We start from the raw sequence: 17,986 nt of genomic DNA, 5'->3' as shown, positions 1-17,986 counted from the left end.
AGACCTCCTGCTCCTTAAAGAATGACTGTTGTTTGGTTAATGAGAGTTTACATCTGATTCTTTTTAGGTGGTTCTTTGGCGCGATCAAGAGAACAGAAGCGGAGAAACAGCTCTTATATTCAGGAAATCAGACTGGAGCCTTTCTAATCAGAGAGAGTGAAAGCCAGAAAGGAGATTTCGCCCTTTCAGGTACGGGCATGGTCTTACGTGATGTGAGCATGGGATCGAGAGTCTGTAGTAATGAGCCCGTGTGTGAGTGAGCACGGAGGGTTGTTTGAAGTTGGCCGTGTTTCTTACTTCCGTAATAAGCACCAGGCTAAAGCTGAACTGCCCAAGAGTAACACGGAAATTAGCAGACAGTTTCCGTCTACGAGCAGGCGTCTCTGCAAGTAAGCACGCGCTCTGGCTGTGACGTGGCAGTCGTGGGTCTGGCTGCGTTTTCTCACGTTTGCGTCGTGTAGGGGTCTATCCTTCCAGGGAACTGAGAAGCCGAAAGCACAAGCTACACGTGTGGTCAAAATGGATCTTTCCACGGTACACTTTCAGTTGTTGCATTTCGTTCGTCTTTGCCGGGCTACTAGGAAGTCAGTTGAAGGGGCAGCTGGGTGGCTCAGTGGTTGGGCGTCTGCCTTTGGCTCAGGACATGACCCTGGGATGGAGCCCCACATGGGGGGGAGCCCCTCCCGCAGGGAGCCTGCTTCTCTCTCCCTCTCTGCCCACCTCCTCCCCTGCTTGCTTGCTCACTCTCTCTGTCAAATAAATAAATAAAATTTATTTAAAAAAAGAAAATGAAATGCATAGTGTGGTTGCATTTAGTTAACCCCATGACATGCAAAATTCAGCCAAATGTGGTTTTCCAACTAGGAGTCAACTACATGTGTACATTGTATTAGGAAGACCTGAGAATGGTCTTAAATAGTTACAGGTGCTTCCATGCCTTCCCCTACCTTTGAGATTCTTGGTTTTCGGGGCGCCTGGGTGGCCCAGTGGGTTAAGCGTCAGACTCTTGGTTTCGGCTCGGGTCATGACCTCGGGGTCATGAGATGGAGCCCCACCCCGTCCTCCCCCGTCAGGCTCCACGCTCCGGGCCGCCCCTGTGTGAGATTCTCTTTCTCTCCCTCTGCTCCTCCCCCCACTCACATGAACTTTCTTTCTCTAAAATAAATAAATAAAATTCAAAAATATCTGTTTCTTGGTTTATGTTGCAAGGATACAGAATGTTCTTTTTCCTTTCCTTTTCTTTTCTCTTTTCTTTTCTTTCTTCCTTCCTTCCTTCCTTCCTTCCTTCCTTCCTTCCTTCCTTCCTTCCTTCCTTTCTTTCTTTTCTTTCTTCTTTTAATTTTATTTACTTGCTCACGAGAGACACAGAGAGAGGCAGAGACCCAGGCAGAGGGAAAAGCAGGCTCCCTGTGGGGAGCTCAATGTGGGACTCGATCCTGGGACCTTGGGGTCACAACCTGAGCCAAAGGGAGGGTCAACCACAGAGCCCCCCAGAGGCCCCCAGACCATCTGTCATGAGAGACTTTCTGTCCTTGCTCTGCTCTGACCTCTGTATTGCCCAGGCCCGTCATGTGTTACGGCCCCCTTTAAAGCGTGTTCTCTGTCTAGATGGCAACCTTTTGAGGGGAGGCATTTGGCCTTCCTTTATCCCTGCGGCCCTGCCCTAAGTGTCTGTTAACCGCGAGGCCCGAGGCCCCGGTGCCCGCCTGGGTCACTGCGCTGGAAGGCAGGACAGCTTTCATGGGGCACCAGGGAGGCAGCCCCGCAGCTCGCTTGTCCTGGGAGCTCTGACGGGCCCCGACTCAGGCCAGGCTGTGTGTGCCCGGTGCCCACTTTCCTTACTCACACCAAGGCCGTCCCAACTATCAGGGCGGATGGACTGGAGCTGGAAGGGACTCAGGGCGGGGGTGCTGAGGCGGTTGTTTTCAGAGGCTCCATCCTTCGCCCCGGCCTCTGCAGGCACAGAGTTAGTACGGTGTTCTCCACTTGCTCGGCCTCGGCTCCGCCCCTGCGTAGTTAGAGGATGCTGTTCTGATTAGCATTTTGGAAATGTGCTCAAGTGTGATGTGCCACCGACCTTTCTAATCTTGCTTATATCCACGGTGATAATAATAATAAAAAAAATACAATGACTGATACAGGATGAGCATTAGCCACTTAGAATTAATGCCCCGTCGCCTGTGGCTTCATGCCAGTGCACCCCTGTATACACCCAGGTGACATATGTATTTTATTAGATATAACTTTTTCCTTACTATGAAAGCAATATCAACATTTTTATATAAACAGAAAAGCTCAAAGAATAAAAAATATCAAAAAATCAATTAAAAATTTGATATTAAATATTTTGATTTATTATCAAAATACTTCTCCTGACAAGCTTTTTTTCTGTGCTAAACCACTAAGTATATTTATTTATTTATTTATTTAAATAAATTTTTTATTGGTGTTCAATTTCCTAAGTATATTTATTTAAATAAATACACTCATATTCAGAAAATAAATTGAGATTATCTTAAAAAAATATAGATGTGTGGGTATATATGCATCTATATTTATATGTTTGTATGCACATACTTGTGTGTGCACACGTGTAACAGATCTGGGCTTCATCTTTCTTATTCCATCTCAATATTCCGTGAACAACTTTGAGTGTCCTTTCGTATTCTTCCCATTAACATTTTTAGAAATATTTTTAGAAATGTCCGTTGCGTGGGTATTTATTTTTAATAAATATTTTTAAATTTTTTATTTTTATTCTTAAAAATTTGCGTGGGCATAATATTTTTAGAAATATCCATTGCGTGGGTATTTCATCATTCCACCCATTTCCTATTTTGTGTGCTTTCATTATTTTTAGCTGTTTTGCTGCTCTAAAGTGTGATGCAGTGAGCATCCTTATAGATAAATGAAGATTTCCATGAGAATATTACGCTCAGAGGAAGAAAAACGAGTCTCTTGGAAATCTCCATGCTTAATGATAAGAGAAAGAAGAGAATTCCTTATTTAAATGCACCCACGTTTGTTTATTTGGCTTTCCCAGTATCTATATGTAAAATTAGGTAATCATTATTTAGCTAGAAGCTAGATTAAATGCTTTAGATCAGCATTAAACTTATAGCAGAAGAATATCTCCATGAGGAAAACAAACGAAAAGAATTGCTTGAGTCCTATCTTTGAATAAGGCCCGGGCTGCAGCGACGATTCTGAACACTTTCTAAGTAGGATATTATGGAACAAAACAGCTTGACAGGCTTAGAACAAAATTACAAGGATATTGGCTTTTATGTGCCGAGAATACCCTCGCGCTTGCTTATGGATTGAGGAAGCTTTGTAGGCCTTGCTTGGAAACCAGCACATGATTATAGATTCTTTTTGAACGAAGTCAAACAATTTAGAGTCTTTCAAACAAATTATCTGATTGCCGTGTATTCACTGGGGGACAAAGTCAATGCAGACCATTCGATGCTACTGAAAGGAGCACTTTCCTATTAGCCGGAAGGAGGGCCGCCCAAGAGACAAAGGGAAGGGAAAAGGTCTTCAGTATGTGCACATTAAAGCAAACAGCTAAACAAACACACACCCCAGTGCTGAGTGCTGGTTACCGCCCTGATCCCCAGGCTCGCCCCACGGATGCGTTTCGGGGGCGGTGGTCCCCTTAGTTGGTCGGAATTGATGGTCTCTGATTTCGCTGGCAGCTGTGCTGCTGGAGGAAGGCAAATAATCACTCCTTTTCTATCTCTGTCCATCCCACGCGAGTTTTCCTTCAACCTATGGTCTTTGTTCTCGGGCGCGGCGGCCTGCAGGTGTCCCAGGGCGCGTCCCGAGCGTGTGATTTGCCAGTGCGGGCGGCGGGGCCTCGGCCCAGGTGGGGGAGGCTGCGGGGGGCTGGCCGTGGTCCCCGGTGGCCGTGGCTCCAGGGGTCCGCGGGGCCTGGACGGACACCCAGGGTGGTGGTGCTTCCCAGGACCGCAGGACCCCATCCTCCGCGGCTTCAGGCAGCAGGTGGTTTGATGTGCAGCAGGTGGTCAGGTGCATGGCAGGTGGTCAGGTGCAGGTGGTCTGATGCGCGGGAGGTAGTCAGGTGCACGGGAGGGGGTCAGGTGTGCAGGAGGTGGTCAGGTGCGCCGCAGGAGGCTTGAGGGCCCGCCCGCGCTGGTCCTTGACAGCCAGTTGTTTTTCTGTTGAAAAATATAGAATTTCGATGGCACGTCGACTTGCTTGGCTACTTTTTGCCTTCGATCAAGGCCTTTGAGGGTGTTAGGGTTACTACCCTTCATGTCAGGTCGGTGTTGGGGGTTTCGGTGCTTCCGTCGGTGTTTACAGCCCACTTGAGGGGGTCCGGGCAGGGGGCGACGGAAGTGGGCGGCGGGGGCTGCAGAGGAGGTTGTCCCGGGCTCCCCGGCGTGGGGGCAAGTCGTGCGGAGACCTCCGGAGCGCTGGGGCCACTGCAGCCTGCCTCAGGGACAGCCACTGCAGAGGTGCCTGAGGCCCCCCGCAGCCAGAAGGGCCCTGCAAGGCCCGGTGGACGAGCCCAGGGCCGCACCTGGGGAGCCCGCTTGGGGCTTCCTGCGCTGGCTCCCCTCCTCGGCCCACCTGCACCCCGGGGCTTCCTGCGCTGGCTCCCCTCCTCGGCCCACCTGCACCCGGGGCTTCCTGTGCTGGCTCCCCTCCTCGGCCCACCCACACCTGCACCCCGCACCCGCCCGGGGCCTTTGCTGCAGGACGGCAGTGGGGGCAGGTGCAGCCCCGGGAGGCCACCTTCCTTCGGGGAGTGGACAATACAGTGGGGGGACCTGGGGGGCTTCCCGGAGGAGGAAGCAGGTGTTCTGGGCCGGTTTATGTGGTGGGACCGCGGGAGGCAAGGGCACGGGTGTGCGTGCGTGTGTCCAGGGGGGACGGAGCACGGGTGAGCCTAGAAGGGAAGCCGCGGCCACGCTCTGCGGACCCGGGGTGCCCGTGAGGAGCTGGGCCTGGGCTGGCGGCCGAGGGTTCAGCAACTGCGGGGTGGGCGGCCGCGAGAAGTCCCAGGTGCAGCCGCTCAGCATCCCCTCAGAGGTGGCGGCCCAAGGCGGGCTCTGCCCGGGACCAGCCCCCCAGGAGGCCCCCCTGGTGCTCCCCTTCCGCGGGGCCGTTGGGCTCGGCACCTGCGGGTTCTGGGCGCGGGAAGTGCGGCAACTCTGGCGCCCTAAGGCCGGGCCTACGGGAGGTGGGCGGCAGGTGCAGCCCCTGTGCTGGGCGCCGAATCTAGGACCAGCCCCTGGAGCCCTGCCCGCCTCACCCATGCCAGCCTGAGGGGTCCCGGGATCCGGCAGGAGGGAAGGGGGTGAGGACCCGGGGGTGGGGGACAACAGGCGGTGATGGCCGGTCGGACGGGGTGTCCGGATGCGGAGTCTAGGGTGACCTCAGACCCCTGGTTGGGTGACGGGGCCACCGTGTGCCGTCGTCGAGCTGGGCCCCGGGGGGCAGCTTGCAGGGAGGGAGAGGGGGACAAGCGCCGCTGGCCGTCAGGGCCCCGGGGCCGCTGTTGCCTCCTGTGGGACCTGTTTGCGGCCTCGGAGCGGAGCACTTCCCGTGGGAGACTCCGGCCGCCGAGGACCTGGGTCCGGGGGCGAGCGCGACTTTCAGGGTGCTCTGGGCCCGCTGTGAACCCCGCCCTAAGGCGGTGGGACAGGCCTCTGTAGCCACAGACTTTAATTTATTTAAAAAGATTTTATTTACTTGGTATGGATGAGAGAGCACAAGGGGCCGCGGGCAGGGTGCGGGCGAGGCGGGCCCCCCGCTGAGGAGGGGACCCCCCCCCAGGCTGACCCGGGCCCCGGGGTCGTGACCTGGCGGGACGCAGATGCGGGACCCACCGAGCCGAGCCCCGAGCTTCGAAGTGACTACGCTGAGGTGACTGGAGCCGGATCAAGCTTTCGCCCTTCAGATCGCGGGGAGCCTGGCGAGGCTGTGCTCACGGGCCCCCGCGTCTCCAGTGGGGCCGTGGGCCGGGCGGGGAGGCCCGGGGCTGGGTGCGTCGGGGAGGATGCCTTGCGTCTGTCCTTCCTCCTGAACCCTCTGTTCCGGGGTTCCTTGGTGAGCCCCTCCTTCACTGTAGGTAAAGTGCCCTGTAGGGGCGCCCGGGTCACGCGCTGGTGTCCTGAGGGGGAGACCACGGTGCTCTTTGCTTCTGGGCCGTTGCCCTGCAGCCGCGGCCGCCGGAGCACTCGGGCGGCAGGTGCTGACCCCTGCTCTCCCCACCGCCCCCCGGAGCAGAGGGCCGCGAGGCCAGCCCCCCCGTTCTTACCCCCAGCCCGGACCTGGCAACCTCGCAGTGACCCCGCCTGCCGCGCTGCCGGCTTGTTCCACCCAGCGATCCCGCCGTGGCCGGCTGGTTGTCCCCAGGGACTGAGCCTTTTGTAGACGGGACAAGATGGGCGAAGGATGTCGCCTGGGCTGCGGCCGCCGCCCCGCTGGCTGGCACAGGTGCAGCACCCCCCCCCCCGCCCTGACCCTCCCTGGCCCGGGCCGTGCTTGCGGGACCCCTGAGCTGTCCATTTGCTCTTCGTTTAAGATGCACGTGGACATGGGGCCCCCAGTGCGCGCCCACGGTTCTGTTACTGTGAACCACGGACGGAAACAGCTGTAGGTCCCACGTAGGAGCCAGTGGAAAGGGTCGGGAAAAATTGCTCCCTGAATTTATTATGCCAGGACACTTCCACGGATTCTGGGAGCATTTTATTTTTTTTAAGATTTTACTTATTTATTCATGAGAGACACAGAGAGGGAGAGGCACAGACCCAGGCAGAGGGAGAAGCAGGCTCCACGCAGGGAGCCCGACGTGGGACTCGATCCCGGGACCTCGGGGTCACGCCCTGGGCCAAAGGCAGGCACCAAACCGCTGACCCACCCAGGCATCCCCCCTCTGGGAGCATTTTGATATTGGTTAAAGATGTTTTGCTCTTCAAAAAGTGCACATGCTGCAGAAAGAAATTTTTTATGTTAATAACTCCGGTATCGCGTATAAAATGTATTAAATTTTAAGCATGTTGGTGCCATCCTAGGAAATGCCTTTTAATTAAAGTCGTAATTTAGTTGTATTCAGCTTAATTGCAAATATCATTGCCCGTAATAGCAAGTGGCTTTTCTGTGAGTTATGGCATTTCTTAACATTTCCTTTTCTTACCATTACTACTGATAAATTATATTTCAAATGTTTTTAAATACTCTATAAAGTTAAATTAACATTTTATTATGTAGTTCGAATATCCATGTTTATGTCCGTACATACACATACACACAGAGATGCACGGCAGTGAACCTTTTCTCTAGGGCTCTGGCTCATGGAAAACTCTTCTGTCTTCCTGAAAATGTACAACTAGCATTTCTAGAAGCCATAGGATTCTTTAGGGGGCCTGCATTCTATTTTTCTCCTTCTTCGTTCACTTGTCTCTGAGCACCGCATACCAATTCACCTCAATTTTCGTTTCTGGTTTTGTTTACCTTGTTTTATTTATTAAAAAAAAACTTTCTGTATGAAGATTTTGAGCTATTTGGAGGAAAACAAAAAATTATGCATATTATTATTGTTCATTTTTGAATATGACGTTTCAATAATAAGTTCCAGATATTAAATAAATAAGTGGGAAGTTGAAAAGTCATGTGGAGGTCGGTGAACTTGCTAACTCGTTTGTAATTCATGATGCGGTCCATTCTGTTATTTTTTTCATTCTGTTAGTTGCCAAATTAATCTGATTATTATTATTTTTTAAAGATTTTATCTATCCATTCATGAGAGACGCAGAGAGAGAGAGAGAAAGAGAGGCAGAGACACAGGCAGAGGGTGAAGCAGGATCCATGCAGGGAGCCCGAGGCGGGACTTGATCCCGGGACCCCGGGGTCATGCCCTGGGCCGAAGGCAGACGCTCAACCGCTGAGCCCCCCAGGCTGCCCTAAACTGATTCTTTATATTTTGTCCTGTTTGGTACTTCTACATGGAGAGGGTGGCCAGCTAGGAATTATTTGAGTTAGCATCCCCCCGTTCTCTACTCGAGAACATACATAAAAGGGGCGCCTGGGGGGCTCAGTCAGTGAGGCAGCCGACTTCGGCTCGGGTTGTGATCTCAGGGTCCCAGGATCCAGCCCCGCATGTGAGTCCTGCTCTCCTCCTCTGCTTACGGGGCCCTTTCCTTCCTGCGGAGTCCACCTTCATGGCCTCATCTGTACCTACGCACCTCCCAGAGGCCCACTTCCTAATACGGTCACCCCGGGGATTAGGGCTTCAGCATATGAATTTGAGGGGCAGACCAGCATCAGCCCAGAGCAAGGGCTGAGTTCCGTGCTTCGTGGCCCGCAGGCATGCCTGAAGGGGTGAGGGCTGAACAATCACTAGACATTGGTCACATGTCCAGAGGCTTGGAGCATTAGCGGCCCTGCTATGTGTGCACTCATTCAACCGGATGGAGAGGAGGACTGGTGCAGGGTTTGCTTTGTTTCCCCCAAACGCCAAGTTTCTTTTCATTGAGTATAATGGAGGAAAAATAAAATAGAAGTGATCAGATTCTGTATACGTATCAACTTTCCCAACATAATGTTCCAGAACATGAAGTCTTTGATAAGCTGAAAGTGGCCCATAGAACAGGTTTGGGGGTTTAAATGCATTTGAAGAAGACCTCGTGTTAGTTACATTCCCTCTGCCCTGACTCAGCAAACTAAAAAGTCTTGGAAGCCCTACAGCAAAGAAACTTAACTTTCTAACCCAGTTTCCCAAACTGCTTGATTAGAGAACCATTTATTTTTCTATAAAATGTGGTCTGGGAAAAAAATAATAGTATAAGAGATGAAAAATCATCATCTGAAGGTATAGAGAAAACTCTCCTTTGGAGGCATATTCCCTAAAAGGAACAGAAGAAAATTTTTGAAAGCATTTGATTTGCAATTATAAAATTTGAGAAAATACAAATCCTAAGAAATTAAGTGTAAAAAGCAACACAAAAAAGGCAAAGACGGGAGATATTAAACAGCAAAATTGTCACTTGAGGGCTGAAAAGAGAGAGACTTGAGATGCTCTTGGAGAGAGAAGAAAAAAGTGAAAGTTTGTGAGGGCAGATAATGCGCAAACAGGAGACATTTCTTTAAATTTGTAAGAATAATTAAATGCAAGCAACAATTAAGTATGTGGTAGAAGAAAACTCTTCTGAGTTAAAAAACAAATCTGTGCTTGTGGATTAAGAGCACTCACATTGTTGTTTGCAAAAAGATCCATACCTAGTGTGTCTTTTCCAAAATAATTTGCTGTCAGGGTGAACAAAGAATTCCGTGAGCATCCAGGGAAAAATGATTTCAAAAGAATGAAAATTAAGTTGGCTTCAGAATTTTTAAAAAAGTATTTATTTATCCATGAGAGACACAGGCAGAGGGAGAAGCAGGCTCCATGCATGGAGCCCGACACGGGACTCGATCCCGGGTCTCCAGGGTCAGGCCCTGGACCGAAGGTGGCGCTAAACTGCTGAGCCACCCGGGCTGCCCCAACTTCAGAATTTTTTAAAAAATATTTTATTTATTTATCCATGAAAGACAGAGAGACGGGCAGAGACACAGGCAGAGGGAGAAGCAGGCTCCATGCAGGGAGCCCGATGCGGGACTCGATCCTAGGATCCCGGGATCACGACCTGAGCCGAAGGCAGACCAACTGCTGAGCCACCCGGGCATCCCCAGAATTCTTTTCCATACCCTTTTCCCCCCATACCCAAATTCAGTATAAACATTTTAAAAAAATGAAATAAAAATTCACCAGTGATGAAAGACAAAAAAACAAAAAACAAAAAACAAAAACGAGAAAGACCTAAAGAACCCACAAGGTAGTCTTTCTTTCTCCCCCGATCTTATTGATAAAGTTAAAAAGGTAACTGTCTACTTTCACCAGTTTTAATACTTTGTGATGTTTATTTTCTCTCCAACATTCATATATTGATCACGTAGACGTTGACACAGAGGTCGCAGATACCATGTTACTTCACCTTTAAACACTTTGATGTTAGTATGTGTGTCCCTGGGGGTAAGGACCCACTTTCACGTCATCACAACACCAGTATCAGTCTCAGGAAATTTCACACCCATAGAACAGTGTGACTGTTATGGCGAGGGGACTCCAGTCCCTCCGAGTGTCCTTGCTGGCCCCTTGTTTATTTATTTGTGTTTTGATGCCATAAAGGATTATGCATTGCATTTGGTTATTGAACCTCGTTAGTCCCTTTTATCCGGAAGAGTCAAAGCCTTTGAGGACTGTCCTTTGCATACCCCATAAAGTCCTCTCAGCCTCGATGTTCAGCCCTTCAGAGGACCACGCAAGGCCGCCTCCCAGCCTAGTCCTTGCTATTCTCTGGAGTCCTACTGTGCTTCTGGCCAGATGACCCCAGCTACTGCGTGCCCATGCCTCGTACTGCCCGCCTCTTCCTAACCCTTTTTTCTTCCTTTCTGTGAGCAAGGTACGCAGGACTTAGCACAGTGTCTTGCATGTAGAATTTTTTTTTTGATAAATATCTGTCTACTAAGGATTGAATTGTTTTATTTATTTTTATTTTTTATTTTTTTTTGCGGTTGAATTGTTTTAATAGTTTGCTACCGATTTTTTTTGACTCACTTTTCTTCTTTTTTCCCATAAAGATTTATTTACTTAATGGAGAGAAAGAGAGTGAAGGGGGGGGGGCAGAGGGAGAGGGAGGACGAGCAGCCTCCCTGCCCAGCGGCTATATCCGAGGACTGTGACATCATGCCCTGAGCCACAGTCCAGAGTCTGACGCTCTGACGAACTGAGCCACCCAGGCACCCTTTACTTTCCTTTGTATAGAAAAGCAATAAAAAATAAATTTATAAAAGAAAGAAAGAAAGAAAGAAAGAAAGAAAGAAAGAAAGAAAGAAAGAAAGAAAGAAAATTTCCCCAAAGCCATTGACTTGGAAAATGAAAATGAGAAAAAAAAAAGCAATCTTGAAAAATTAGAGGAATATTTTGAACTATTTTTTAATCATTGAGTCATTCATTCATTCATTCATTCACCCATTCATCATGAAGTTTCCTTTTCTGTAGGCTACATGGCATAACTGTGTAAACTAATGGCTCACCCGTAACAAGCATTTGATTATTATGCATATAAAGCTCTTATATGCAGATTGCTTTTAGAGCCCAGAGAACAATTATTATTATTATTTTTAAAGATTTTATTTATCTATTCATGAGAAACAGAGACAGAGAGGCAGAGACACAGGCAGAGGGAGAAGCAGGCTCCATGTAGGGAGGCGGACACGGGACTCGATCCCAGGACCCCGGGGTCACAACCTGGACCGAAGGCAGATGCTCCACCACTGAGCCACCCAGGGATCCCCAGAAGAGAACAATTATTTCCTGGGTTAATAAGGGAGGACATTATAGGGAAATGAGACAACAGTCAACACTACCTAATAGTGAGTGGAAGTAAATGGAAAATAGTGGGCACAAAATTAATTTGTTTTTGTTCAGATAATGGCCATTGTTAAGAACCTTTATTACTTTGACAAAAATCAGATGATGCTCCTTAGATTAAAATGAGAATTATGGGGACATCTGGGTGGCTCAGTGGTTTAGCGTCTGCCTTCGGCTCAGAGTGTGATCCTTAAGTCCAGGGATCGAGTCCCGTTTCGGGGTCCCTGCATGGAGCCTGCTTCCTCCTCTGCCTGTGTCTCTGCCTCTCTCTCTCTCTCTCTCTCTCTCTCTCTCTCTCTGTATCTCTCATGAATAAATAAATAAAATATGTTTTAAAAAATGGGAATTATGGGGCATGTGGGGACTCAGTCAGTTCGGGGTCCTGGATCGAGTCCTGCATCAGGCTCCATGCTCAACGGGGAGTCTGCTTCTCCGTCTCCCTCTGTTCCTACACCCACTTGCACTCTCTCTCTCTCAAATAAATAAATAAAATCTTCAAAAAACTGGGAATTATTTTGAATACTTGGACAAAGTAGAGATCTTTAAATTATTCATCCATTACCACTGGTGCTTGAATGGCTATCAAGGCAGTACTAGCTATGATTAATGTGATCATGAGACATCCAACATGAGTTTTATTTTTGAATAGCAGGACAGTGCCAGAGCTGAGATTTGAACTCGGGTCTCTCTAGACCTTGAGCCCAGGTAACATATAAACTTAATTATCTCAAACTGGGAAAAAGGAGAAAGATTAAAAGAAAAGTTGAGCAGTGGAAGACAGAGGAGGCAAAAGGGGAGAACATTTGAGAAGGCATGGATCGATTAGGAAATTAATCTTGGCTCTGGAAATGAGTCAGTGACCCACAGGCCTCTAATTCTTCCTCTTTTCCACTGGTCTTGGGCATTCTCGTCCAGTTTATACTTCAGGGAAATAATGACTAATTAGATGTTTGCATTTCAAGGCTGCCTGAGTCTTAAGCATCTAATCAATTTCTTTTTAAAAAGATTTTATTTATTTATTCGTGAGAGACAGAGAGAGAGAGAGAGAGAGAGAGAGGCAGAGACACAGGCAGAGGGAGAAGCAGGCTCCATGCAGGGAGCCCGATGTGGGACTCGATCCTGGGACCCTGGGGTCATGCCCTGGGCCGAAGGTAGATGCTCAACCCCTGAGCTACCTAGGGGTCCCCGCAATTTCTTTTAGTTACTTTTGAATGGCAAAAAAAAAAAAAAAAAATTGACAAAAAATCGAAAAAAATTGAAAAAACCCCGTAGAATTAAGGCTTTCAGCAGAGTCCACGTGGTGTTTATACACAGCGACGTCATCTCTGATGCCGGATGTCAGGTCCGCCTTATTTTAGCCCCGAGGCTCTGCTGGCTCCCCAAGCCGGGCTCCCGCAGCCGCAGCAGGTGCCGGTGCAGGTGCAGGTGCAGGTGCAGGGCCCTCGCTCCGGGGCTTTGCTCCCTCTTGCGGCGCCACAGGAAACAACAAGCGGTGACGGCGACAATTCAGGGAGTTTCTGTTTCTAGGGGTCACGACCCAGTAACTTACAGGAAGGGGAAGAACATAGAACATCGGGTTTTGGGTGAAAGCACGTTTCAACCTTAAGAGAGCGCCTGTGCTGTAAATGAAAACACATCCGACTGGCAGTAATTTTACTTTATTAATGTCAAAGAATTGACGGAGGTACAGATTTTCTTGGGGCGCCCGGGGGACTCGGTCAGTGAACCGTCTGCCTTGGGCTCAGGTCGTGACCCCGGGGTCCCGGGTTCGAGCCCCACGTCGGGCTCCCTGCTCAGGGGGATCTGCTTCTCTCCCTCCTTCCTCCTCCCCCCCGCCCCCCGCTGATGCTCTCTATCTCTCTCTTTTGTCAAGTAAATACATTAAAAAAAGTCTTTAAATTTTTTTAATGATTCAGGTATCTACATACTATGTGGTGGGAGCTACACAGAGTGTGTTCACGGTGTGAGGAGCGAACGGAATAAATACAGTCCAATGTAATAAATTAGTAGCTCTGATTTTAAACTGTGTCTTTAAAATGATACATGCATATTAGCTGCTTTGTGACTATTTATCGGCTTCACATCCATCACGAAGTCATTCCTAATGCATTTTAGAAACATGCTTTGCATTAAGTCATTAGAAACCTCGGCACAGGAGCTGCGATCTGAGAAAGTACTCTGTTGTCTTCAGAGCCCGTGCACGGCAGGCACTAAATTTATTTTCCTATCTGTGTTAGCAGGACAGGAACTTTCTTTAAATCCCTTCTCTTTGCAGGGCTAGCCCCTTGTCACCTTCAGAAGCCTTTACAAATGTTTTGCTGGAAGTAAACTATGGAGGAGGCAGAAAGCATAAAAGGAGAAGAACAGACATCATATTCCTATTTTTGTATGATTTTAGTAAAGCATCATTTTTGGTGTATCTCTTATGTGTAAAGACACACTCACACAGGAAAGACATCGATATATTTACCCTGTTACTCTGGTTTCTACGAGAGTAAGCAAATAGCTGAAATCAAGGAAAACATGTCACTGGACTATGCAGGGTAACGATGGGATGGAGTAGAAATGAGAATTTCTTTCTTATGCCGGCAATTTGAAAGAAGTCTGGGAGCTGAATTTAATGCTACAAATATCTAGGCAGGGAGGGCGAGGGCCTCTGTGCTCCGGCTGGACGCTCGCCTTGCAGGTGCCATGGTCTATGACTGTGAGCCTTGTAGCCTGATTGGGTTTGGATTCTTCCCCTTTCATGGTGTGGCTTGGGGCAAATCACTCAGCCTCTCTGTGCCTCGGTTCCCTCTTCAGCAAAATGAAAATTAAAAATGGTATAGGGGATCCCTGGGTGGCTCAGCGGTTTGGCGTCTGCCTTTGGCCCAGGGTGTGATCCTGGAGTCCCGGGATTGAGTCCTGCGTCAGGCTCCCTGCATGGAGCCTGCTTCTCCCTCTGCCTGTGTCTCTGCCTCTCTCTCTCTCTCTCTCATGAATAAATAAATAAACTTAAAAAAATGGTATCTACTGGGGACCCCCAGGTGCCTCGGTCAGTGAAGCATCGGCCTTTGGCTCAGGCTGTGATCCTGAGGTCCTGGGTTCGAGTCCCGCATTGGGCCCCCTGCCCAGCGGGAAGCCTGCTTCTCCTTCCACCCCTCCTCCATGCTCTCTCTCTCTCTCAAATAAATAAATAAATTGAAATCCTAAAAAATATATATAATGTCCACCTCTTAGTGGTGATCGTTGGATTAGATGAGTTTCTATAATACAGAGAAGGGACTTAGGACATTGCCTGGCAAAAAGCAAGTGATATTTGATATATTTGTTGTCATTAGCATCAAACCCAAGCAGTAATGAGCCTTCAGACCATTGGACCCATCGTGGCAGCTTGCGGTCGTGGCCTGATGGGGGGGCCGTGGAACGTGCTATTTGCCGTGTGGGATGGACCTAAGATGCTGCTGGTTTTGTTCTTTTCTCTGGGAAATTTGTGGTGTATTTTTGGCATTTTGTTTTGTTAGCTTTGGTACTTCAGGTGGTAAAAACCACGGGTTAGGTCCGGTGATGGAGTTGCCGTCGGGGTAGGAGGGAGCCCCAGAGCCCAGAGTAGACTCTCAACTATCAAGCCCATGAATCATCATCGCGTGCAAACGGGTACGACCCGCCGTGGCTCCCCGGATCCCCCAGAGTCTTCAGGTTTCATCTGTTGAGGTTGCCTCTCAGTTTGCTCTCTCAGAAAGTGGAAATCATAGTTTTTCTCCGCCGCATTCAAACGTTGCGACGGCTGCATTTATTTCCGCACGGCTCCTGGCTAGCATAGTGGAATTAAAGAATTTGAACTGAAAAGGACTTTCGGGTCATCTGGCCACAACACTCATTTTACGACGGAGGGGATTGGAGGTCCTGTGGGGTAAGTCACTCATCCAGGGTGACACACAGAGCTGTGAGCAAGGGGCAGCTACCATCTGAATTGGGTCTTTTGACATCTTTTAAATATTACTCAGAAATCACGCTGCTTTCTTTAACATGCCCTCTGGTAGTCAGTTTTTGCTCCTAAAATTGAGTGGTTTAGTCCTCCGCACGAGGGTGTTGGTTGGTGGTGCTTGGCGAGGCTCTGTCTGCGCGGCCCGGCCTGGGCCTAGCTCCTCGTCTCTTCCCCTCCGGGCCTGGGGCCGAGGGAGCCGCAGTGGCTGTCCGGGGTAAGGCGCTCTCGGGGTGGAGAGCGGGGCGGTGGGGGGTGCAGCCAGAAGAGGAGGGCGAGCCGTTCAGACGGCTCAAAGCTTCCGCTGGGAGGTGCCATAGGCTGTGTTTGCCCCCACTCCCCCCCCAGCCACATCCCGAGTCAGTGAGGTGGGCAAGGGTGTTACACCTATTGGAAGCCACGGCAAAGACCAAGAAAGAATGATTTATTGACACGCCTTATATCAACGAAGGCAGTCAGAGGGTTCAAAATCCAGTGCAGGAGGCACACAGTGAATATTGAAAGGGTTCGGGACAGGCTCCCCACCCCCCACCGCCCCCCCGACCGTGTGCCACGTTGGCGTATGGATTACTGTGAGCTGGAGGCACTTGAGACCTTGGGGGCTCAGGAGAAACTCTTAAGCCCAAAGAAGAATCTAAATTAGGGCTTTTCCAGAATACGAGTCATTAGCAAAATGCTTTCTATCGGAGTGACCCACCTGTACGGCAGGGCAAACGCCTAAGTACTAAACACCTGCTCTTCCCATCACCCCGTGACGTACGTTTCCCATTTCCTTCCTCTGAAATCCCAGACCCCCCCCCGCCCCCCGCTTCTCTGTGGTCGGGGACGACATAGAGACCGCACGTAGCTTGGCTGCCTTTGGAGTCCCCACGTCCCTGTGAATTCCCCGCACGGGGGCTCCGTTCACGTTGATTTTTCTCCTGTTAATGTGTCTCATGTCAGTTGGATTCTTGGTCCAGCTAGAAGGGCCTCTGAGGGGGTGGGAACTTGCTCCCCACCCTTTATGGGAGCGGCACCGTGGAAGGAGTTCAGTAGCTCGGGTCGGGGTGCCGCGAGGTCCGGAGGCCGCCGTAGGCTGCGCGCTTGGGCCGGGGGCTGCATGGGGGAGGAGGTGCCTGGGCCGGGCCTTGGAAATGAGCTTGTCTCTAACGGTAAGCGGAAGGGCGTGGGGTGGGGCTGCCTGGTGCCCGCAGGACGGCAAGGAGCGAGTGCAGCGAGTGCGTTCGGGGCCCTACACCTGAGCGCCTAAGCCTCGCGGGTAGGGGCAGCGGAGAACGGTCTCGAGGCTTCTGAACCGAGGCAAGGGGACACCGGGGAGCTCTCAGAAGGAGAAAGCTGGTGCAGATTTAGGTTGGCGAGAGGCCTCGGGTGACCGGCACGGGGGCCGCGACGGGGCCAGGAGACAGCAGCCAGGGGCTCCTCCCAGGCGGCGGCGAGGACATGGGGTGGGCCTGCTGCCCAGCCCAAGGTGGGGAGGCCAAGGGGGTAGGAAGCCGGGGACCCCAGCCAACCTCTGGTCCAGTGGGGTGAGGCTTCAGGATGGCAGTGCCGGTCCCCGAGGTACAGTCCTTCAGCCCGATGTGGGTTGAGATTGGCCTTGGCCCGTTGAGGGCCCGGGGGCCTGGAAGGCAAGAGCGGGTGCAGCGCCGCAGAGGGGCCGGGCTCACGGCGGTCGTGACGGTGGGGCGATGGCCCGGGTCACGGTGGCCCGGGAGCAGCGGGTCGCAGGGGGACTGAGGTGGCGTTTCCAGGAGGCCGGGCCCGAGCCGCCCGCGGGGGACCCTTCCCGGCTCGCCGGCACCATCCTCGATGCCAGAGTGCACAGGTTTGTCTGCTTCCAGGGCTGTGAGCGCCTTCTCCGGCGGCCTGGACGCTTCCCGGCCAGCCCGCGGGGACAGCTGGTGTGGGGGCCACTTGGCACAAGAGCGAGCCCTTCCGAGTGTTGTCACCTGCGTTCCAATCGCCGCACGGGTTTCCCTGCTTTGCCCCACGGCCCAGTTCCTTGATCTCCCCGTACACTTGGGTTTCTCCCCTGTGACGTCCGGAAGATGGCATCTGTACCCGGGGTGCTGGCGGATTAAAGGACCCGTTACCTGGAGAAGCACTGAGGGCGCAGCCCACGGAGGTGCCCAGGACGGTCCAGCCACGTGCTGCTGTTGTGCTTGGGGACGGCGGCCTGGAGGCGCCCGGGACGGTCCACCCGCGTGCTGCTGTCGTGCTCGGGGACGGGTGCCTTTTGCACAGAAGGCCGGAGCACCTTGCATTGGAGCACGAGCTTTGAACTTTTTCTGGGGGGAGACGGATGGTGCTGAGTGCTCACGCGGTTCACCTCTGCGCCCCGGAGCCCGTGAGCCCTCAGGAGGGTGCTCGGCCGCCTCCCGGGTGCGGCCCGTGTCTTCGGTGAGGTGTGCGCTGAGCAGCGACGGGCGACGTGCCAGCCCCAGAGCCTCGGTGGTCGTCAGCAAGCGCTTCTCTGAAACAAACAGCAGGACGTGGCTCCTGGCACGCGTCCTCATTCAACTCGAAGAAGGTTCCACGAACGGGAGCTACCGCCCCTTGGAAATGTGCGTGAATCGTGAGCA

General features: G+C 51.2%; 1 protein-coding gene across 1 annotated transcript in view; it reads left to right on the top strand.

Moving 5' to 3' along the window:
* Positions 1 to 17,986, top strand: part of FRK (fyn related Src family tyrosine kinase) — a 96,799-nt gene that overhangs the window by 51,783 nt on the left and 27,030 nt on the right. Inside the window, exon 2 of the mRNA XM_055329637.1 lies at positions 68 to 189. Coding sequence (XP_055185612.1) covers positions 68 to 189 — 122 coding nt within the window. The remainder of the gene's footprint in view (positions 1 to 67; positions 190 to 17,986) is intronic.

The sequence above is a fragment of the Nyctereutes procyonoides genome, unplaced genomic scaffold, assembly GCF_905146905.1.
Source record: "Nyctereutes procyonoides isolate TBG_1078 unplaced genomic scaffold, NYPRO_anot_genome, whole genome shotgun sequence".
NCBI lineage: Eukaryota > Metazoa > Chordata > Mammalia > Carnivora > Canidae > Nyctereutes > Nyctereutes procyonoides.
This window is presented reverse-complemented; position numbering and strand designations above follow the sequence as displayed.